General features: G+C 34.5%; 1 protein-coding gene across 3 annotated transcripts in view; it reads right to left on the bottom strand.

Moving 5' to 3' along the window:
* Nucleotides 1–24,996, bottom strand: part of HBS1L (HBS1 like translational GTPase) — a 77,955-nt gene that overhangs the window by 5,734 nt on the left and 47,225 nt on the right. For 2 of the 3 annotated variants that reach the window (XM_006776207.2, XM_015572067.1), the window contains 11 exons: nucleotides 18,992–19,100; nucleotides 17,068–17,330; nucleotides 16,440–16,605; nucleotides 13,714–13,831; nucleotides 12,714–12,860; nucleotides 10,776–10,850; nucleotides 10,090–10,207; nucleotides 9,603–9,671; nucleotides 6,323–6,427; nucleotides 2,875–2,965; nucleotides 2,373–2,481 (listed from right to left, as the gene is read on the bottom strand). In XM_006776207.2, coding sequence (XP_006776270.1) covers nucleotides 2,373–2,481; nucleotides 2,875–2,965; nucleotides 6,323–6,427; nucleotides 9,603–9,671; nucleotides 10,090–10,207; nucleotides 10,776–10,850; nucleotides 12,714–12,860; nucleotides 13,714–13,831; nucleotides 16,440–16,605; nucleotides 17,068–17,330; nucleotides 18,992–19,100 — 1,370 coding nt within the window. Of the gene's footprint in view, nucleotides 1–2,372; nucleotides 2,482–2,874; nucleotides 2,966–6,322; nucleotides 6,447–9,602; nucleotides 9,672–10,089; nucleotides 10,208–10,775; nucleotides 10,851–12,713; nucleotides 12,861–13,713; nucleotides 13,832–16,439; nucleotides 16,606–17,067; nucleotides 17,331–18,991; nucleotides 19,101–24,996 lie in introns of all 3 variants that reach the window. The other variant, XM_015572069.1, reaches the window with a different exon arrangement.

Below are 24,996 nucleotides of genomic sequence, written 5' to 3'. Positions count from 1 at the left end.
TCATATAAGATTTAGGATTCTGTACTTCATGTGGGGTTGAAAGAATTAAATTGAAAGAAATAAACTATAATAAACTATAATGAGCTACATAATCTATTAAGTAGCACAGTAAGCCAATGAGAAAAGGAAATTTCTTAAAGGAAAATTGAAGTGTTACTTCCCAAAGAAGGAGGTAAGAGTTAAGGGCACAATCAAAAGATGAATAAATAAACAAAATGTAGCATTTACATAAAATGGAATATCATTCAGCCTTAAAAATGACTGAAATTTTGATACATGCTATAATATGGATGAAGCGTGAAAACATCATGTGAAGTAAAATAAGCAAAGTGCAAAAGGGCAAATAGTATTTGATTCTATTTATATGAGGTACCTAGAATAGTCAAATTCAGAGACAGAAAGTGGAATAGTGATTACCAGGGGATGGGGGCAAGAAAGGGGAGTTAATGTTCAGTGGGTATGGAGTTTCAGTTTGGGATAATAAAAAGGGTCTTGAAATAGATGGTGATGATGAATACATAAAAACATGAATGTACTTTATGCCACTAAACACTTAAAAATGGTTAATACAAGAATAAACTATATTTCACTTACAACTGTAAACCTACTTTTGCATCACCTTGTATTTATGTAGTAATAATAAACAAGCCCCTAAATAGTAAAATTTTAATTACTTAGGAAGCCTTTTCTTGGTTAAAAATTATATTTTGAAAGGTTTCTTCCCACAGGAAGTGGACAATGACAAAACGTGACTGCTTTTCTGAAACACGTTTCATTCTGCATTCATGAATCAATATAGGTGAGCAATCTCATTAAGCAGCACTGAAAAACTTTCAATTCATACTTATTTTTAAGAAACTACAGTAGACAGGAAAACAGTATTACTATTCAAAGTAACTATTGACCTGTTGACCTCTGTACCTCTCCATTGGCGAAAATTATTGCTGCGTGAGTAAAAACATGCAGTAATCAACCTCTCCAACTTCTCCACTGGACATACTGCTTTCTAAGAATTAGTGCCATTTGTACATAGCAATTAAGTTGTAGTTCCTTGACTATCAATACATGCATTTTGAATATTTAAAAATTAAATATTTTCAACTATAAAAGGTTTTTTGTTGTTTTTTTGGAGAGAAGCTCCTACTCCCTTTTTTAGCTCATGGGAGAAATGGACTATAATTATAAAAATAAAAAACTTCTGAGTCATGTTTATCTTATAAACATTTTATATGATCAAATTTACATAGAATTACAAAGAATTATCAGCAAAGCACATGACTCAAATAGTGTAAGTATAAAATGAATTTAAATTAGATAAATAAATGTATGTTTAACCCCTTAAGTACTATCACTAACTTAAATGAAGTTTAAAGGTCAATTACTGTCTTACTTTTACTGCAAAGATGCATCGAATGGTGAACTATTTATATTTTCAAAAGGAAGCCATTTAATTCCACTGAGAAACATTTTTTTACTATCATGCAGAATCTGTACTACATAAACTGATCAAGAAAAAAAGTCTAATGGGAAAAATGCTCATTTGTTAAGTGGCAAAAACAAGTTACCAACCTATAAACAGAGTATGGCCCTGAATATCTGAAAAAAAATTACACATAAGACAAGGAATTCATGCTACGCACAAGTAACAGTATCTTTTCTGGATAAATAACATTATATCATAAAATCACCCTCTTCCCATAAAAGTGTATGTTTCAAATGAAGCTGGTCAATGATAACCGGCAAACCAAACTCACAGCATGCAGAGTCTCAAGGTGTTGCTTCAGCACAATTAAGTTTACCCTATGGCAGGCACCCCAGAATATACCTATAAATACCAAAGGGTAGACAGCACGTACACAGAAAAACACACCGAAATGTAAAGAGAATACGAGTATATTTATGGATTATGCAATTATAGAACAAACTTACTAAGTTTATTTTCTTGTGTTTTTCATAGTTTTCTGTAACAATGTATCACTTTTATAATCAGAAAAACTACAAATAAGCATATTAAAACAAAAACCCCCCAGAAAAACCCAATTTACAGTTAGTCAGGTAACCTTTAGAACACAGTAAAAAAGGATCTACCCATTTCCCTAGATAAGTTATATTATTACCATCAGTTTGTATCCTATAGATTATGAAATATCTACTCAATGTCTCTTTGAAAATATTCAGGATCAAGGATCAAAATAAAAAGTAAAATAAAAATGACTTTCAAATTCTAATTTCATATTTTTCTGGATTAGAGTAATAAGATGTATGCTGAAAATAACCATAGCGCTATCACTTGTAAAAAGAATTATTGCTTTTAAGGATAAAGTGACTTTGAATTTGTAAAAACAGTAACAACTGAACATTTTGAAACTTACAGGAAATCCTTTAGTGATAGGAATTTCAATATTGAAGATAAGGATTCGGGCTCTGAATCGAGTGCAAGCTTTAATGGGTTCTTTGGGACCACAAAATATGCAGCCAACACTGTAACAAGAAAAAAGGAGAGAAGGTAGTTGGGGGACAAATAAACATACTTCCAATAGGATTACCTCTACAATCATTTACTAAGTAAAACAAGCAAGCAAATTAGGGTCGTTTTCTAAATATTCCCTTCTGGGTCAAAGTCTGGCTTTATACCTTATATCATTTTCACACATAACAGCTTTCACTCAAAGAAGTACATGAGCTGACATGTATTGATTTCAATTTTAAGTAGGTTTGCTTATTATCCTTATACTTTCACAGTGCCTGGTTTTGGCCAAATGAGATTCAGAATTAATACTCATTCTCTCATTTGAACTAGTCAAATGCAAAATGTATGTGTTTTGAGGTCCTATATCTAAAACAATGGTTGATTAAATTCATTTTCTCACTCACTTAATTTTGATGATATCCATCCCAACCAACGTAAGACTAACATGATCGCCTGCTGCTGCCCAATCGACAGGTTCATCATGCAGAGTGATTCCTGGAAATGAGTAAGAACCAAAGAATACAGTGAAACACCTCAATATCGAACCATAACAACCAAGAGAGTTTGGCTGATTGTGCCTCATCAGTCACTACTCATCATTTTCAATATGAATGGATCGAGAGTGAGAAGAGTAACTGTGCATGCTGAGGAAGACGCACTTCCTCTACATTGACTCCTCTGGCAAACCACCCTAAACATAAAGTGACTTGTATTTGTCCATAAAAGGCTCATTTCTGCTTTTTCAATCAAGAATTTTAAACTCATTTACACAACTGAGTATATTAATTAAACAGGCCCCAAATATTTCTGTTATATTAATGGCTGTAGGTATAACAATACAGCTCCAATTACTTTTAGTAACATAAAAAATGGGACTGGGGAAGCTGTCCAGTCTTCAGTTTACGTTGAATTAGACAACCACCTAAACCACCACCGGTGTTCTCCCAGGAGCCCATGGGCATCATTGCTCAGTCAGACGTGCTCTTGGCAGACCCTTTCACCAATTCCTTTCTCAAAAGAATGGCTGCCCAGAGACAGAGAGATGCACAGTGATAACTGGTTATATAAAAAGAGATTAATAGTGTAAAAAATTTTAATTTAAAAATGATCCCAGGTGCTGCACATACCTCTGTTACCTAGGGATTATCCTGGAGAACAACTATAAGGGCAATCCTCAGCTGCCTTACTCAAAGACTTAAAAGGAGTATCATATTTTATGATTCCATAGGTTAAATTTATGGGGTAAGCTCCTTTCCACTGGAACTTTAGTCATGTGATGAAGACAGTATGAAGGGCAACAACTGTGGAATAGTTCTTAAATGACATGTTTTTAGTAAATTATAATTTACCTTCATATTTCTGAAAATACTTATTTTTCCTATGTAGCATACACTTATGTGAGTTTCTTTAAGACTTTTATGCGAGTTTCTTTAAGACTTTTTGAAAATTCAAGGAGAGTTTTAAGGATTCTGGGACAACTTACACTTTTATTCAAAATTTCAATTATGTGCACATCTGAATTACTCTGAGAGCCATACTTTTCATCAAGGTATCAAAGAGGTCCTTGATTCTAAAATTGTTAGCAATTCTAATATTAAGGAATATTTGCTAAATTTTCAACTAATTAAATTTAGTCTTTAAATGTAGATTTTAAATGAACATATCTGATTTTGCTATGAAATGTGGCATTGAAGACAGGAGCTACATACTTAACATACACTAGAGATTGCCTTAATTTAAGATCGAAGGGCATTCATACCAGAAGTTCAATTAACAATATAAAATATCTACAGATAATATATAATCTAATTTTTCTGGCCCCAAACGTGTTACACTGTCCTATATATGATATGTATCTTCTTGAAGACCTTCTTCACTGGACAGACATTACACACAAAAAGTTATTTTTCAACACTCCATGCACTTGATAATGTTATTAAGGTAAAAACATAATTAAGAATTTCCACATGTTGGTTGCAGATTTAGTCACTTCTCTCTTTTAGGACACAGCTGGGTAATGAGCCACAGTAGCACCTAAAGCAGTGTTTCTCAACCTTGGCTGCACATTAGAATCACCTGGGAATCTTTTTAAAATCCTGATTTCTGGGCCTCATCCTCCGGAAATTCTGTTTCTTTGTTACTAAAATGTTGTGGTCCCACCCCATAACAAAGAAACAGAATTTCTGGAGGATGAGGCCCAGAAATCAGGATTTAAAAAAGATTCTCAGGTGACTGTAATGTGCAGCCAAGGTTGAGAACCACTGACCTAAAGTGTTCAGACAGAAGTGTGCATTAAACAACCAAATAAATGAAGCAAAGCAACAGGGTTAGAAATTGAGAACAGAGAGCCTCCATGCTGGGGTAGAAGCACAGCTCTCAGTAGAGGGTGCTATACTCTTCAGGGGCTTCTGACATGGTGTCTCTTTAAGAACCACTGGATTAAAGACAAATGGGTAGAATTTTTCTGGAAGGGAAGTGACAGGAAGGAGGAGTAAGGCACAGAATGTGGGACTTTCAGAAGTGACCAAATTGTCACAAAGTAGTCAAACTGTAAGGTCCCTGGATAATTTTAAAAACATGGTTTTAATTAATGTTTACTGGTTATTAAAAAAAACAAACACTTCCTATTCTCAAAAAAAGCTTCTTAACATAAATCAGTATTTCAAAAGTATTGTAGCTCTTGATCATTTTAAAAAACAAGAGATCTGAACTTGCAAACTTTTTAAAAAATGTATATGTATTATTGTTTATCTAAACAGAATTTTCATGATCTCTAAGCAAGCAGAAAGAAAAAAAGAAAATGGAAATAATTTTATCTTTCATCCCCTTATTCATCTTTAAATGTAGATTTAACACTATTACCTAGACACATAGTCATTAATTTCTTATAATTGTCAAGAAATTAGCTTTTAAAGTAATAAGCAAATTAATATTTTTCAATGTACATTCAAATTTATAAACAACTCAGGTACAACTCTGGATATAAATTATAAACAAGATTAACAGAAGCAGAAGAACTGAAATTTCAAAAAATTTTAACATTCCCAGTAGATTACATTTTAGTTTAAAATTGTTACAAATACTATTACTTCATAGTATAAACAGATCTTCATTTTTAAGTTGAAGTCCGAGGCTTAGTTGAAAGATTTCATCTTAAGGTAAGTATAACATTATAAACTTTTAAGCAGAATTCAGAAAAGAATAAATGTACTCATGTAAGGTCAAATGATTAGAAGATGAGAACAGTTATCAGCCATCATGAAAGGTCATATATTAGATTATGTACAAAAGCAATAATTGGTGTACTTTAAACTAGCTCACAATTAATTTCTCTTTTCAACATCAGGATTCTCTACATTTACATCTTATTTTCTTAGGTCTTCCTATAATTTTTTTTTTTTTTGGTATAAACATGATCAAAGCTGTTACCATATAGTGATTCTAAAATACACATTTCAAAACAACAGACTGCAGCAGTCTGCTTTGCCACTGACTGTTTAGTGCCCAGTTAGGTTGGATTTAATTTCTACTACTGAATACTATTTTAAATGTATCTGTCAGGTGTCTCTACATCTGGTTAAATTCTAAACAGACTTCTCACATCAGCATCAAAAAAAAAAAATGCTACCACAGTTAGAATGCTATAGGTACATATATACACACACAGTCACAACAGAAAAAAATCGTTTAATGTTTTCACATTTTTATCTTCAACAGTTAGTATCATTTTGACAGTCAGTTACAATTTCAGTAAGAGGTTATTTACTCTGGAGTAAATAATTGCACTACTTTTTAAAAATCTGCTGTTTCAACTTAAGGGTTGTTTAGCAGAAGAACTTTGCAGAGGAATACCTTTTGCAGTACAGGTTTCATTAGGAGGCATTGCTAGTAGTCGGTCACCAGTTTGGATATAACCAGCCTCAATTTTCCCAGTTACACAAAATCCAGATCCTTGATCTGCAAAACATACCCAAAGCTTATAATGATTCACATAGCAATGTTATCTGATGATTAATGCTATTAGCTCTATTTGGTTCCCTAGTAGTTATATACAACTGTAGTTCAATGAACATCAATGTTCATCTCAGAATTTTTAACATCGACTAATATGGCAATCACATTCTACTCTTGATTTTCTTACAAATAAAAATATTCATATTACAAAAAATGGAAATTCATTTCTTCTTCAAATATATATTGAATATTTACTAAGTATCAGGCACTCTGGGGATAAAGAGATGAAAATATAATCACCTATCCATAAGGAGTTTACACCAGTGAAGAGAAAGACAAAAACAATTACATTGTCCAGAGACAAAGGTTATTTATAACGAACACCTAGAAACAGCAAAAGCTACACAGAAGAATCCATGTTGAGGGGAAACAATTACAATTTAGCTGGGCACTTAGAAGGAGAAGGAACAGGAGATCACCAGGTAGCTTGTGTGTATGGGTAGGGGAAGCAGGAAAACACCACTGACCCAGGAAACTTCATATGCAGAGGCACAGAGTTACAACCGCATGTGGGATGTGCTAAGACCCAGTGTCATTTATATGGAATTTACAGGGACCACATGAAAAATGAGGGAAGGCAAGACATGAGGTAACAGAGGTAGGCAAGGGACAGATGATAAAGGGGCCCTGTAAATCACGCTTAGGGCTTGAATTTCATCCTCAGTTAAGCAATGGGAGCCAGTTAAGAACTGTGAACAGAGAAGGGACATGATGGCATTTTCATGTCAGCGAGGAAAGAAGTTTGACTGAAATGCACACACTGGCTGTAGAAACTCAAGAATTTGGGAAGAAGGTATAACAGACTTAGGGTGGTAAGGTAAATGGGGGATAATGACAAAAAGGGAGTTATCTGAGATGATAATGCATTAACTGTGGGACAGGAAGTCAAACAATAAGATGCATTTTAGGCTTGGTGAATCTGAAGTGTCTACAAGACATACATGTGGAGAAGACGCATTCTAGGAGGCACCAATCACACCAAATTCCATGAGAATGGAGCCCTGGGAGCACATTCCCTATGGGGATGTCCAGGAGCAGGTAGTACATTTACCTAGAGAATGTGAACAGATAGGTTGGAGATACAGATCTGGGAAGCATCAACACACTGGAGGCAGATGAACTCATGCATGTCTGTACAAAAGGATCATGTACAGTAAGAGGATTGACACAATAGATCACTAGTTAAGAGAGAGAGGAAGAGGAGCACAAAGAAGATACAGAGAGGTCAAAGACATAGAAAGGAGAGCAGGAGAAAGTGGGTCACAGAAACCAAGGGAGAAAAGTTTTAAGGTAGATGTGGCTACTGCTCTCAGAAGTAACACCAAATTCAAGGAAGATGGAAGGAAAATAAAACTGAAACATGTTATTGACTTGGGCAACCAAGCGATCATTTGGTAGGAACATACTGAGGGGAGCAGTGTAGGCAGAAGCCAGGAAGTAGCCTGAAGACAGAACAGGAGATGAAAAAATAGAGTCAGCAAACATTGTTAATCAAAAAAGAAACTTAAGCACCTCTTGTATTTTAAATAGATAACAGTAATTTGGGAAGCATTACCCTCTTCTACTACCAGAATGCTAGAAACTAATAACAATAATAAATTTCAGCTTTTAACCAGTTAACTGCCACGATATTTTGAATTTAATTAAAAAAGGTCCGCCACTTGCGCCGATACTTGTGGCGTACAAACGGTTAAAATGATTTTGTGAGACACCTTCACTCATTCACTGTTAAACATTAGCATGTATTAGGTGCCAGGCACTGAGCCTGGTCCTGCAGATGCAGATAGAGAACAGACAGTCCTTGCCCTCAGGAAGTTCACAACCTAAGTGAAATAGCACTCAGACACTTATGAGAAATACAATGACAGAGGATACAGAGAACACAGACAAACACCTCAGAGGATGTGTTTGGTGAACTTGCCAGTCATCAATTTACTGCTTCTCAGTTCCAAATCCACTTTACTGCCTGCTCTGTGAATAATGAAGATATGGAGGACAGTGACATTTTTACTGTATTGATTTTTCTAATATATAAATATGTTACATCCTTCTGCTTACTGAGATTGTTTATTCCATTTCCATCTTATATATTTCTATACTAGAGGCCCGGTGCACAAACCTCAGCCCGGCCTGTGCCCTCTCGCAGTCCAGGAGCCCTCGAGGGATGTCTGACTGATGACAGTTGGACATCCTTAGCACTGCCATGGAGGCAGGAGAGGCTCCCACTACCACTGCTGTGCTCGCTAGCCGTGAGCCCGGCTTCTAGCTGAGCAGCGCTCCCTCCATGGGAGTGCACTGACTTCCAGGGGTCAGCTCCTGTGTTGAGCGTCTGCCCCCTGGTGGTCAGTGCACATCATAGTGAGCAGTTGAGCAGCCTTAGCATATCATTAGCATATTATGCTTTGATTGGTTGAATGGCTGACCGGACAGACTGGACACTTAGCATATTAGGCTTTTATTATATAGAATAGGGTCTTACACTCATTACGTGAGATGTATTCTTAGGTATTCAATACACCACCTCCTCCAGCAATGTCTGTACCCTTCTGTGTTTGGGTACTTTCCCTCAGCCCTAGGGTACCACATAGTTTCCTTATATCTTATATCAGTGTTTTATCACATTAACAATCCTTTACTAATATATTGAACTTCCCATTTTACCTATATGTGGTTGGTGTCTCTTGATTGAATCCAAACACCTACAGATAGATAGGAAATGAATAAAGAGAGAGAACAAACCATGGGTAGGCACTGTGGCAACAGGGACCCTCCAATGTGGTTAAGAAATAGTGAACAATCCAGTTTGATAGAAGAATACAGAAGCTAAGGGGATCTCCTGTGAGAAAAAACTATGAGGCTAGAAAGATAAAGGATAAAGTTTTTTCATACCTGAAAAATAAATATGAGACGGGGAAATAGTGAGTAAATTGAAGATTTTTCTGGGCAGGGGAGTTAAGTAACTAGTACTGTGCCTTTTAAATTTGGCAGTGATCCTCACATTGGCATAAAGAAGGGAGAATCTGAAAGACAATATAATAATTTTGTCCAAGAAAAGAGGTCAGGAGATAACAGAAAGGCAAGGGTCATACTGCAATAGTAATGCAGAGGTAGCACTTACCTTTGAAAACATCAGATACACATAATCTAAAAGGCTTATCGATAGATCGTTGAGGAGGTTTGAAGGAATCTGGAAAAAATGGCAAAAAAGCTAGGTTTAATTTAAAAGTAATTTTTGACTAATGTCCTAAGATCCCATTAAGACCCATCTCTCTTAGAAAATAATTATTAAATATAAAAATTAATAGCAAATTGACTGTCATTCATATAATACTTTGTAGTTTATACAATGTTTTCACACATATTAAATCATTTAATGTCAACAACAGTTTGTGAGGTGGGTAGGGTAGGTATTAGCCTCATTAATTCAATAAGGAAAAGTGAGCATTAGTTTAAATATTGCATGTGATTTCAAACCTGGTAACGCAGCCCCTCTAAGTACAAATCCTATGGTTTTGCACACACACCACTGTCTAGCATAAAGAACTCTAAACAATAATTAATAGCAAGTTTATATTGCATCAAAATTAGCAAGGCAATATTCTTACCAATTTGTTCTAGTAAACATAGTCCTTTATACCATCTTGTAAGTTCACTTGACTGGGATCTAGTGATTAGATTTTCACCACTGAGACCACTTGTAGGGATAAAAGCAACATCACTTTCCTATTAAAAAAGATTGAATATATGAAACTTAATACAACATTGTTTCTAAAAAGTTAAAAGGTTCACCATTACCATAATTGCACCAAGCTGGCAAAAGCAACAACAATGTACTTTTTAAAAAGTAATAGAAATCATAGTACTACAATCCTGATCTCTTCCAACATTTTCAACTTTTTTGATTTTGTGTGAAATTTACAAATATGTTCCAAAACACGCAAGCATTTTTATCTAGTAACATAGACATATTTCACATTTTTGCTGGAGAAATTCCTCTCTACTGCTTTCTACTTTTCTCTGTAATCGCCCTAAACCATACATCTAATTAAATAGGTGGAAAAAAAGTATTTTACTTGTATTAAATCCAAGCCAATTTACAAAATATATGCAATTTAAGGTGAAGTAATCCAAAGAACTAAAATGTAATATATACATGATACCAGGGCAAATAAAAACAAAAAGAATTTATGACATTTAACAAGACAAGAATACCAACATATTAGTTTTTTCTCTCATAATAAAATGAGACTTAAGAAAATTAACTACATAAATAAATATAAAATTATCATACCTTAAAACCTGCTTGCTTAAGAAAGTGCCCAAGTTTTCCAGTAATCTCTTGAAATCTTTCTTGTTGCCAATTAACCTGATAAAGATCCAATTTAGGTTTAAAACTATGATTCAGACCAGGCTATATATAAAATTTAAATTTACATAATAAAATGTTAATAATCAAGACTAGAAATAAAAATCTATTAAATATGAAATCTTTTAATCAGTTAACTACCATAAGCATCTATAGATGCAAGCAGCAGACCTTTTGTAACTAAATTCAAAATATCATGGCAGTTAACTGGTTAAAATTAAAATTCAGAATATAAGATCTCACTATTAATATGATCTAAAAGTAGCTTCTACAACAGAAAGCCTAGAAACAAATTCCAACACACACAGACATTTTTGTATATGTCAAAAGTGATTTCAAATTTGGGGAGAAAAGTGGATAATTTATTAAACTGTGTTTGGACCAACTGATGAAATAAAACAAAGCCAAGCAGACTAAAAATGTATATGTAATATGAACTCTGGATAACATTATGCATACTGTAGTATTTAGAGGTAAGGGTAGCAATGTCTGTGACTTGGAAATTCATATCAAAATGAAATGCATTGCCCTAACCAGTTTGGCTCAGCGGATAAAGCAGTGGCCTGTGGATTCAAGGGTCCCAGGCTCGATTCTGGTCAAGGGCATGTACCTTGGTTGCGGGCACATACCCTGTAGGGAATGTGCAGGAGGCAGCTGATCGATGTTTCTCTCTCATCGATGTTTCTAGCTTTCTATCCCTCTCCCTTCCTCTCTGTAAAAAATCAATAAAATATATTTTTTAAAAAATGAAATGCATTAAGATAGATACAGGGAAAGATAGATAAAAATGTGATCAAGCAAGTAGTAGAATCTATAGTAATGGGTAAAATATAGGTGTTTGTTTTAAAATTCTTTCAACTTTTGTTTACATTTGAAATTTTTCATACTAAAATACTGAGAAAAGATAAAAGGTATATGTGATAATGATATCACAGAAAAACTATGTAAAAAATGTAGGTGAATAGTATCTGATTCCAGGGTAAGAAAATACTTAAAAGGAAATATTTATAAATTTGAATATATGTCAAAAGCACACCACCAATAAAATGAGAAGTAAAATAATAAATTGGTAAAAATATCTGACAAGATAAAAGATTAATATCTTTAATAAATAATGCGTACAAACTGATAAGAAAAAAAATTCAAAAATAATTTATAAATAATTCCAAAAGAAAAAATATAAATGATCAATAAATATACAAAGTATATTTACATATTATTGTAAATACTAAAAAGTTAGGAAAAGAAATATGTTTTATTTATCAAATTGGAAAACAATCCTTTCAAATCAGCAGTGTTGATAAAATGTGGGAAAGTGACTATGTCAAAAGGAAGCAACTAGAACTTCTCTGAAAAGAGTTTTAATCATGTCCAATGAGTCTTAAAAATTTATATGGCCTTAAGCCAGAAATCTCCACAGAATAAACTATTTCTAAACACACACGAATACACACAAAACTAGAAATATTCATAAGTGTGGGACTGTTTGAGTAAATTGTATCTTTAAAATAAACTAGAATAAAAATATAAAAACAATCTCTTTATACAAAACTTATCATTACTTGGAAACATGCACAAAAATATTGTCAAGTTTTTGAAGAGGCATATAATAAAAAATATTTATACTAAAACAAATGTGTATTATTTTGTAACTAAAAACAAATTTAAGATATTTTAATTTTGAAGATAAGAAGACATGTTTTTGCTTAAAATTACTCATATACCATTTATTTAATATCAGAATCATGAATTTCTTTTTTCAGAATGGCAAATGGACTTTTACACTAGTCACATCTGAGGTCCTCAATATGGCAGAATAACATCTTAATTAGCATCTAAAATCCTCATAAACCTTTTATATACCTGATCCATTTTATTGACTGCAACTGCAAGCTGTGTTACTCCAAGAGAACGAACCAAGAGGCCATGTTCTCGCGTTTGTCCCCCAGTCTCAAATCCAGCTTCAAACTCTCCCCTGCTGGCATCTACAACTAAGACAGCTACATCTGCCTAAGGAAGAAAAAACAATCAAAACTAGAAATAATGCAACAGAATTTTAATTCAAAGGGCAGATTTTTCAGCTAACTGTGTATTGGTCAGATCTGAAAGGCAGATTCCAACCTGACACCAAACACCAAAGCAAATAAAACAAAAGAATTACACAGATGGATTACAATTTTTCAATTAAAAGAGTACCAGCATGCAGCAGGGGAATCATGATAAAAGATTTAAAAATTCTCATATTTGACTATATAATTATTAAAATATCTAGGTAAAGGAGGGAAAACATAAACAAAATTAAAACAGAAGTCACACTTTCGTCAAATGGCACAGGCAAATTTTTGAACTCTCCATATTTTCCAATAATCATCTGTTATAAAGGAAATCAATGTCCTATATGTGCAGTGTTACATATAAGTTACAAACTAATTGTTTTTTAAATTAACGCTATAAAGAATGTAAATAAACCATACGTGGAAAACTCCCAAGCTTCATTATTTCTGCATAAATTCACTTTCAATAAATATATAGAATTTGAATATAAATATAGCAAAAAGGCAGATGCTGAAATCGTCACTCCAACTTTAATAAATAAAATGTATATCTCATCAAGCACTTTTACCATTATTTTTACTATAAAGAAATTTATAGCTTTTACACATTTGTTTCTTTCTAATAAATTAGAACAAGTTTTATAAAGTACTGATAAAGAGATCATGAAAAATATTTCTCTATTTTTTTCTAATTTTTTAAAAGTTAAAATTTTAAAATATTTTAAAAGTTATAACCCTAGAATTATAACCTCAGCATCAGGAAATTTTATATACATGTAGTGCACTATTGTTAAGGAAATATCTGGTACCTGGGCCGCTCCCGTAATCATATTTGGAATGAAATCCTTATGGCCTGGAGCATCCATTAATGTTATAACTTTGGTTGTGGTCTCAAACTTTGTCATACCAACATCCATTGTTACTCCCCTTAAAGAAAACGAAAATGGTTAGAATGCACTATATAAATAATCAGTGTAATGGATTAAATTATTTCATAATATAAGTTAAATGACAGTCTAAAATCTTAAGTAATAATGGGGATTTTATTATATAGCCTATTACTTTGAGAAATTAAGCTATCAATTTGGGCTAGAATTTCTGCTGCGACAGAATTACACCCATAGAGCTTTAAAATAAAGTTGTGGATGCAGCAAAGATTTTTCTTTTTCTTTCTTTTGGTAAGCAATGTAGAAACAAAGAAGGGTATGTGTGGACTTCTCCAAAAAAGGAACAGTAAAATGAAGAAAAGGTAAAATGAAGAATGACCACTATCAGTGGGTAGTTTTCCTCACCTTCTTATGTTTATGCTTCACTAATTATAGAATCAAAGTTAGGAAACTTTCATCTGTATGTTACACATTAGAAAACAGGAGGTATCAAAGGAGAGGCCCCATTTTTAAAAAAATTAAGAAAGATGAAGAGTAGTTTGTTTCACATCCCATTTCATCCTTCTTAAAGACCAAATACAGTGCCTCTTGATAGCCACACAAATACAGGTTCCGGTTATAAGAAAGTCTACGGAGCGTCTACAAAGGTGCTAAGTCATTCTAGAAATTTAGAAGAGAAATCAGGTGAGCAATGAACTAGGTAATTTTTCATCTGTTTTGCCCAGGATAATCCAGAGTAATGAGTGAACACCCTCTTTTACTACTTAGTATCCCAGCAATTATAATGATAAAATACATGTTCACCCTAATAGTAAGGGAACTGTGGGTCTCCTTACCCAAACCATTCTAGTTTAATCTGAACCCATGGGCCATCTGAACCTCTGAAATGATGCTTCACTCTCTTTAACAAACCCCAAATAATTGCTTTTAGATTAGTGATGAACCAAGACTTATTCCAAGATCCTCCCTACACTTCTTTGACCACCATATACTCTTCACTCAGCTCTGGTCTGGATTTGTAAGCCTAAAGATGTCACTCACTTTACTAATTTCTGTTCAACACACAATTAGAATGGAGGATTTACAAATATTTAACATGCTGGGATAAGCAACACATATTATTTTTGAAATGTTATTAAGGAACATAAACTGTCGAGTTAAAACTCCCATTCTGTATCTGGAAGCTTCTCCTAGCTACAGAATAAAGGAATATTCTAAAAATTGCATCATGCTGAATAATAGAGAACTAGCAGCAGCAGAAATATGACAGATAACCAGCAGATGTATTATTTTAAAAACCACTACAAGTATTGACTACTCTAGGAATGAGATTATTATGTCACTTCCCAGCTCAACTCACTTAAGAAAATTCACACAAGCCATTCTAACTTATAGTGTCCTCAATCTGTTTATGTACTTAATAGGTGTAACACAGCAAAAAAAACCATATACTTTAATAATCTGCACAGTAAACTAGTAGATAAAAATTTGTTTAGTCTTCTGATATCATACATAAATTTCACTGTTTTCCAATATAAATTTTCTAAAAAATTGCAGCTGTCCCACTAACTTTTCTTACTAGGTTGGAAAACAAGTATGTGATACTGTATGTAGAATAAAGGGGACACCTAATAAGAGAAAAAAAAACACTGTAACATAAATTCCTATTTATCAAAAGAGCTAAGGAATATTAAGATCCCCTCTATTGTGAATTACCTTATATATTATAATGTAGACTATCCAAGACTCCAAGAAAAAATACACATTTTTAAAAAGCATGAAAATCCAAATATATTCTCTATTCACATTCAGAATGAAGACACAGGCACAGAGAATAACCATTGCTGATTCAGGACTTTCAGAGGACTTCAGGTCTTTAGAGTAATTATTTTGAGACAGCTGACACATCTGCGATTTCACTTAATTATAAAGGTTCTCTTTCTTTCCTCACAAAGGTGCCCCTGACTCCCCCACCCCTACAATTCTAACATGATATACAGTATATCACCATTTTGAAAGGCTTCAAAAGAAACATTAAGTATTTCTAGCTGCATTCTCCTGCTGGAATCTCCCCAATATTAGCACTGAACACAGTAACAGATACAGAAGAAGTAACTGACTTGATTAAAACTATATGGTAGGAGATAGGTTTAGACACTTGTTGACTTTTGTCTCACGAAACACAGTACAAAAAGTATAAAAGTAAATTAAGTCTGGTCATTTGCATTTACTAGACATTTTACTATAAAAAGTTACCTTTCCTTTATAATCTAACATAAAATTAAAATTCTTACTCATGGTTTTAATTCAAAATCAAGGCGATTTCACATATACTTAGGGAAGTAACAACAGAAATGTCACTCACTGAATAATTAGCTAAGTATTTTTACTGCTTTTTAAAAAAAAGTTTTAATAAACATTCTTTTAAATTATTCTCATAAAAGTTGGAAGAGTAAAAAACATGTAGATTCATTGTGTATGTAGTAATGAAAACTACAGGAAAAATATCTCCCAAATAATTGAAATCTTCTTTCTAAAAATAGTCTAAAATATAAAATATTTAATGGTGTTTCACACATATTCAACACATTTTACATACTTAATTAAAATATAATTTCAAACTGAAAATTTTGAAATATAGTGACTACCTTTCCCTTTCTTCTCCAGTCTCATCCAAGACCCATGCATATGCAAACGAAGCTTTGCCAGCCTTTTTAGACTCTTGTTCATACTTATGCATAGTTCTTTTGTTTACATTACCCAGAAGATAAAGCATATGGCCCATCAGAGTACTTTTCCCAGCATCAACATGACCTAAGGAAAATTGATTCAGTATTAATACTAGGTACATTTTCCAGATGTTGTTCACATTGAGGCATTGCATGAACATGGAACTCAATAGTTCACAGCAGTGTCTAGAGTAATAAATACCAATTTTTATTAAATGATATTTAAAACAACTAAATGGAGGGAAAAGAGCCTGTCTTTTTAGAGAGAAAGGGAATTTCCCTGATTTTTGGAAATTAAAATTGTCAGCAAGACATGCCATTTTCAAAATGGTCACAAATGAAAAGGTCACAGTGACGTCTAACGACCTTGGAGTTGGCATTATTTCACCCTGGGTGACCAGAAAGCATTATGATGCAATGCCCCCTTGCTTCATGTCCATTACACCCACAGAGAGAAGCAGAGTGGAACAAGTTCCCATGCTGCAGCCAGAAAGCTGTGAGGCTGAGGCAGAGTTGACTGACAGTCCAGTGGGGCAAAGGACATTACCAATGACCACTAAGTTGAGGAGTTGCTTCCCTCCTTGCCGCTTCTCCAGCTCTGCTTTGACATCTATCTGCTGCCTCAGCTTGCCAGACTTTCTCACTGGTGTTTGTGTTGAACTCTGTTCCTCTGATGCTTGAATGGTGTGGGATGGAACAGCTGATTTAGAAACAGAATCTAGAACATCAGAAGAAGCCATGCTGGTGTCTTCACTAGGGTGTCCTTTTTGAGGTGTGTGGAGACCATGACCATTTTCTTCAGCAGTTACTCTAAAGAAAGCAGAGATAGGAAAAGAGTGTTAAAACCAACTCGACAGGTGTCCTATAATGTCAGAAGGGCAGAGAAGTCCTCTCTTCATCTTCCTTACACTTGCAAACCAAAAAATGACCTCTGCTAAGTGGTTAGAGTCTATTAAGGTAGAAATGATAAGTAGCTAGACCCAAACCACACAAATACAGACTTGGAAGATCTCAGAAGAAAAAGTCTACTAAAACTATAAGAAGAAAACATCCTGTAAAATAACTGAAATTCAAATTCTAATTAAGCCCATAGTCTTAGCCATATAATCCTATCAAAACAGATGGCATAAAGGGAGCATTTTAAAAAGACTGACACAAAATGTGTTCCTGGAGATAAATTAGTAGTAAAAAAGGAGTTTTATCCCTAACTTATTGTTCTAACAAGGGAGAGGACTTACAATCTCTTTTGCTCAAATTGTCTTTAAGGAAGCTATCTTTAAGTGTCTACATATTCTTAATACTTTTGGCAAAGGAGTCTCAATTCATTAATTCAAAAAGTACTTGATTGATTTACTAAAAATGACAACACATACTAGGCACTGATGTTTAAAAGATGATATAGAATCGCTTCTCGGCCTTTTGGCTAAGATCAAGTGTAAAAGATGATATAGAAATGAGGGAGTTATCTAATACTCTCAGAAGCTTAGAATCTAGCAAGGAGCTCAGATACATAAAGTAGAAACAAGACCACCTAGTTTAAAGTATTCTCTCCTTGACAATGAAGATGCCTCTTTGACTACTCTCCATAGAAACTATAGCAGTGCTATCATGTAGATAGCTATAAAGAATGTGACTTAACCCGCCAGACTGTGATATGCCTTACATTGCCATCATTGACTATAGATAATAGAATTAGGACAAAGAGTAGGTTAAATTGCAAGTCACGTTTCCCTCTCGGGGTATTTTTATATGCTTCACACTTAATCCTATACTTCAGGAAAGAAACAGATTGTCATATCTACAACTTTGTTAAATACCTCATATCCATTCCCATTTTATTGTGCTTTGCAAAACCTCCAATAGCCAATTTTGGTGTTCATTTTTTTAATAATGCTTAAACTAGTTTCATCTTGAACTACACAGAAAAAATTTTACTAATGTGAAAAATGCTCCCATCCTGTAAAGAATTCCAATAGGCTAAATTAAGTGAAATCAAATTTAGACTAAAATTTGCAAACATTTACCTGAATGCCCAGAGCTAGCTCTAAAACCATTATGAGTATGTGAAATAGAGTTTATTCTTATATTATTAATTATTGCATTATTTATTTGTATTGCAACTGTAAACCTACGTTTGCCCACCCCCTACAAGTAATTCCCTAATGCTACTTACCTACGCCATCTAGTGGCACAAGGAGTCACTATCCCTATCTCAACAGTGTTAGATTTCACAAAATCATGTTTTTAAAGTAGCTATAAATAATTTAATTTAAATAAGGAAATTGATAGTGAGACAGATTATGTTACATACATGGGTAAGTCTAGAATTAAGTCTAATTTCTCATCCCCTTCTTCTGTTCTATGACATACTGAAGATTGTGGATAGCTCAATGTTAATGATACATTTTCTGACAGTCTAACTGGACACAAACTAATTTCAAAAAAGGAGGTGGGAGGTTTATAAATCTTACCCAGGCACTTCAAATCCCATGGTTTGCTTCTTTCCAGATACAGTCATTTTAGCAACTTTTGGCACAATATCACATTCACTTCGTGATGACTGGGAATCTATTGATTTTCCTAATTAAAGAGTAAAATACAGAGGTTTAATTAATTAGAAGTTCATTTCTAGAAACATATATATTAAATAAATATATAATGAAAATTACATTTCATAGAATTCACGTCTTTATAAACACATTCTTTTCTCTAAAACATTTTAGTGAAATATTAAAAAGCTGAAAAAAATTCTTCTGACACCCTATTTTGGAAAATCCCCTATATCAGGCCTTTGTTGGGCTTAACCTCCACCAAATCTCTTCCTAATTTTGAATTGACTCTTTAGTTTCAGTATTAAGAGGTCACGAGGTGGTTTCTGCATGCACCTTGCTCTGACAATACACATAGACCCTCTATCTCCCTCTCCCACCACACCCTTTCACAATACTAAAACTGTTTGGTCAGTTAGCAGATGTCTAAACTATTTTTAATCCTGTGATACCTATAAACTGATGAAAAAGCTGACAGTCTGCTGAATTGTGCTGAACACTGCATTTATTTTACTTGCACACAATAAACTTAGTAAGACATCTGCTATCTATAAATATGGGGGAAAGGTCATTGTAGAAAAAGTGAATTAAGAACATGGAGTAGGATAAATTATGAGCTACATCAAAGTAAGACTTAATGGATATTTGATCCTTTAAATACACACCCAGACACGGAATTCATGGAATTACTTAGAATGTAACTTTATAATTTTCAACAAGAGTCCTGTCAGGATTGGGTCCACATAAGACTACAGAAACTGCGACACTGGAGAAATAGCAAGCAGTCAGTTGCCTGCTGATACTGAGGGTGAATGAGGAAAGTAAAAAGCCTGGTGAAGCAAATCAAGTTTTCAACAATCATTGCACAAAGGAGAATGATTTGAATATTAAAAAATTAGGAGAATTGTTGGATAATATTGAGAGCCTACTTAAGACTTGTAATAATGAATTTGTGAGGGAATCAATCTGCCTTTCTCTGTGACTTTCTCTAGCAATGTACAGTTCAGGAACAGGCAGACAGGACATTATTAAATGCTTCATTCCAAGTTAAGTTTCTACCCAACAGATGCAAAAAGAGAGCAGAAAAAGAAGGTAGTTGAAAGTATTGGCAAAAGGGGGAGGGCTGAAATTATCTATAATAATAAAAGCGTAATATGCTAATTAGATCAGACATCCTTCCAGACGACCTTCTGGATAAAGCCATGGCGGCAGGGGCTGAGGCAGAGGTGGTCACCGAGGCTGCGGGTGCTGAGTCCCTTGCATGAATTTCATGAATCGGGCCTCTAGTAAATAATAAACTCTAGCCCTGGCCGGTTTGGCTCAGGGGATAGAGCGTCGGCCTGCGGACTGGAGGGTCGCGGGTTCGATTCCGGTCAAGGGCATGTACCGTAGTTGCGGGCACATCGCCAGTGGGGGGTGTGCAGGAGGCAGCTGATCGATGTTTCTCTCTCATCGATGTTTCTGACTCTCTCTATCCCTCTCCCTTCCTCTCTGTAGAAAATCAATAAAATATATTTAAAAAAAAATAAACTCTAAACTATATTAAAAATATATATATATACGAGTACTGATGCACTGGGAGAAAGTAAGACATGAGCACAACCAGGCAGTTGTGGCCAGAATAAAACGTGTGAACTAGCAATTCTGAAGGAGGGGCAGTAGTGAGTTGCTGATGAGAGGTGAAGGTCACTGGAAGTGAGGGAGCCAAGGAACTGAAAGCCCAGGTGTCAGACCTGGTTTTTCCACAGCAATGCACAAGCAAGCTACGGTTGTGAAGAGTTTAGGATGGAGAAAAAAAACGGTAAACCTGCTGCCAAGGTCTTCAGTGTATAAGAAAAAGTGGCCAGTAGATGAGGGCAGTGAGGACTAATGAAAGGTTGATTCAAGCAAAAAGACAGAAATTTTAAGGGAGCAGAGATTTAAAAAAAAAAAATGAAAAGGATAAAGGAATAGCAATGTTGGAAAAGGCAGCAAAAAGAACAAAGCTGCCTTTCCAGAACCCAAGGTTTGAAAGGGTATCAATGAGGTAAGGCAAGGAAGTAGAAAAATACTAGAAAAACATTGAGAATAATAGAGGTATTTGCTTTTCATAAAAAACATAGTTCCTAGGATTATAGCAAATGTAGAGAGGAGTGAAAGTTGAGTGAAGGTTAGGAAAGAGGAAACTGAAAGCATTATCCTGATGTTTTGTGTAGGAGGGTTGGGGGGAGGACACCCTAATTGACTAAGACAAGAAAACAGCACAGTGGATTTTGGCCTCAGTTAAAAGAATAGGGGGGAAGAATCATAAAGCACAAAAATGTCTCAATCCAGGCTATATGTTCCCACTTCCCATTAAGATTAATTTTAATAGCTTCCAATCATTTTGCATGAGGAAAATGTCTTGATCCACTTACACATTTAGTACATTGAATAGTATAATTTTGACTTTTAAAAAAAGTAGGTGTCATGAAATGACATAAAAGGTCACTAAGCATAAAGAAAAATCATAATGTGGTCCTGTAATATTTCTCAGGATGCAGTGTATTATTTTTCATTCTGGTGATTCTTATAGGACATCAAACAAAGGTGTAGTATTTCAAATATGTGGTTATTTAAGTGCAAAACTTTTCTTAGAAGAAAAATGTCTAGTATTATAGATCTGAATACCACCCAATAAAGAGTCAGTCTTAAACCTTTTATTTCAAACTCTTGCTGAACTTAAATGAAAACCTCTGCTTGCACATCCACAATTTACCCTCTTCAGACTCACCCCTTTGGTCTTTAAGCACACTTAGCATTTGACTACTAACTCTTTGAAGGTAGGGACTGCCTTATAGATATGTTCACCTAGTCCACAGAACATCACCCAGTGCTCTGCCAACAACAAGCACTCAATAAATAGTTTAATGATTAATCCCTAGTGGTTTAAATTTTGAAACCATGAATTGATTTCTTTCACTTTTGCAAATTATCTTATCTCTTCTTTGGACAATAACCTCCTCTACCCGCTTCTTACACTTAATACCAGCTGCCTCCTAATATTTAGAGATCTTGGCACTTGCTATAGACACTCTCATGTGCTCTCCTGCCAGGTGCTCTGCATGCTCTTTTCCTTCGTAACGACCACAAGGGTAGGTTTTTATTCCTACTTCAGATATGCCAAGGGTATACAACTTGTGACATACCCAGATTTAAAAAAAAAAGAAATTAATCAAATAGTGGCTATTATCAATGAGCGTTTACTCTATTGAGAGACATTTATAAAAGTTGGAGGTGAGTTATAGAGACAATAAGCAAGAAAATTCAAAGTATGTACCTAAGTGATTATGGGAGACTTAAATGAAATGAGATTTAACCTGACCCTGAAAAAATAAAGAGGAGACAAAAATAACATGAGAAAGGGCATTTTAAAGTGTCATTGGGGCAAAAATTCTGAAAAAGACTGGGCAATGATCATTAAATTTTTATACTAAGACTATGAAATTGAGGCTTTGAATAAAAGGCTTTAAAAAAAAAAGACCTTTTATAGATTTATTTTCACCCAGTAAGTAAAAAAGTATAAAGGAGAAGTAGTATTAAATATTCTAAATTAAATTAGGAAAGATAATTAGAAGTGGGGAAGGGTAAATTAAGATTAGGTAAAATCATAGAAACTTACATGTGATTTTTCCATAAATTATGCTCTGTCTCATCATTCTATAATTCCTTTACCTTTCCCAAGCTGCTAACAAGGCATCCCCCAAGCTTCAGACCTAGGATACTATTTAAATTCTACAGATAAAAGAATAGTTTCATTTTTTTTTTTTGCATGTGTCTGACCACATTTCCCAGCACCATTTATTGAAGAGACTGTCTTGACTTCATTGTATGTTCTTGCCTACTTTGTCAAATATTAGTTGAGCATAGTGGTTTGGGTCGATTTCTGAGTTCTTTATTCTGTTCCATTGGTCTATATGTCTGTTCTTGTGCCGGTGCCAGGCAGTTTTGAGAACAGTGGCTTTGTAATACAGCTTGATATCTGGTATTGAGATCCCTCCTACTTTGTTCTTCTTTCTCAGGATCGCAGCAGCTATTCGGGTTTTTTTGTTTGTTTTTTATCCAGATGAATTTTTGGAGCATTCTTTCTAGATCTGTGAAATATGCTGTTGGTATTTTAATGTGGAGTGCATTGAATCTATAGATTGCTTTGGGTAGTATGGACATTTGATGATGTCGATTCTACCAATCCATGAACACGGTATGTTCTTCCAGCTGTTCTTCCTCTATCTTATGCCATAGATTTCTTGGCGTTAATTTTGTATTGTGCTACATTGCCAAATTTATTATGTCTAATAATTTTTTGATGGAGTCTTTAGAGTTTCCTAAGTACAGTATCATGTCATCTGCGAATAATGACAATTTTACTTCTTTTCCAATCTTGATGCCTTTTATTTCCTTCTTCTTGTCATATCGCTTTGGCTAGCACTTCCAGTATACTATGTCGAACAGGAGTGGTGAAAGTGGGCATCCCTGTCTTGTTCCTGTTCTTAAGGGAAATGGTTTTAGTTTTTGCCCATTGAGTATGATGTTGACTGTAAGTTTTTCATATAAGGCTTTTATTATGTTGAGGTATGATCCTTCTATACCCACTTTGCTGAGCATTTTTATCAGAAAAGGGTGTTGGACTTTGTCAAATGCCTTTTCTGCATCAATTGATATGATTATGTGATTTTTGTCTCTCAACTTGTTTATGTATCACCTTTATTGACTTGCAGATATTGTACCAGCCTTGCATTGCTGCAATAAATCCCACCTGGTCATGATGTATGATCTTTCTAATGTAATGCTGGATCCGGTTTGCTAGAATTTTGTTGAGGATTTTAGCATCTATGTTCATCAGGGATATTGGCCTGTAATTCTCTTTCTTTGTGGTGTCTTTATCTGGTTTTCGGATTAGGGTAATGCTGGCTTCATAGAAAGAGCTTGGAAGTGTGCCTTCCTCTTGAATTTTTTTAAATAGTCTGAGAAGGATTGGCTTTAGTTCTTCTTTGAATGTTTGGTAAAACTCCTGTGAAGCCATCTGATCCACGGCTTTTGTTTGCTGGAAGCTTTTTGATTACTGTTTCAATTTCATCAGTAGTTATTAGCCTATTCAGGTTTTTTGATTCTTCCTGGCTGAGTTTTGGAAGCTTGTATTTTTCTAGGAATGTGTCCATTTCATCGAGGCTGTCCAGTTTGTCGGAGTAGAGTTGTTCATAGTATTTTTTGACAATCCTTTGTATATCATAGGGTCAGTTGTTATTTCACCTCTTTCATTTCTGATTATGTTTATTTGTGTCCTCTCTCTTTGTTTCTTGGTGAGCCTGGAGAGAGGTTCATCAATCTTGTTAATCCTTTCAAAGAAGCAGCTCTTGGTTTCATTGATCTTTTGTATTTTTTTTTAATCTCTACTGGGGATGTGCCCGCAACCCAGGTACATGCCCTTGACCGGAATCGAACCTGGGACCCTTCAGTCCGCAGGCCGACGCTCTATCCACTGAGCCAAACCGGTTTTGGCTTTTTTCAATGTTTTTACTGTAGTTGATTTTTAATGTTATGCCATTGTGATCTGAGAAGATGCTTGTTACAATTTCTATTCTCTTGAATTTTATTTGCCAATGACATCTCTGATAAAGATTTATCTCCAACATTTATAGGGAATTCATACAACTTAACAAAAGGAAGATAAACAACCCAATCAAAAAATGAGCAACGGACCTAAATAGACACTTTTTGAAAGAGGACATACGTAAGGCTGAGAGACATATGAGAACATGCTCAAAGTCACTAATCATCCGAGAGATGCAAATCAAAACGAAAATGAGGTAACATCTCAGACCTGTCAGAATGGCTATCATCAACAAATCAAAAAATGACAAATGCTGGCGAGGATGTGGAGAAAGAGGAACCCTCGTTCACTGCTGGTG

Source organism: Myotis davidii, unplaced genomic scaffold (genome assembly GCF_000327345.1).
Source record: "Myotis davidii unplaced genomic scaffold, ASM32734v1 scaffold266, whole genome shotgun sequence".
NCBI lineage: Eukaryota > Metazoa > Chordata > Mammalia > Chiroptera > Vespertilionidae > Myotis > Myotis davidii.
Note: the sequence above shows the minus strand (reverse complement) of the source record. Positions and strands in the feature narration are given on the sequence as shown.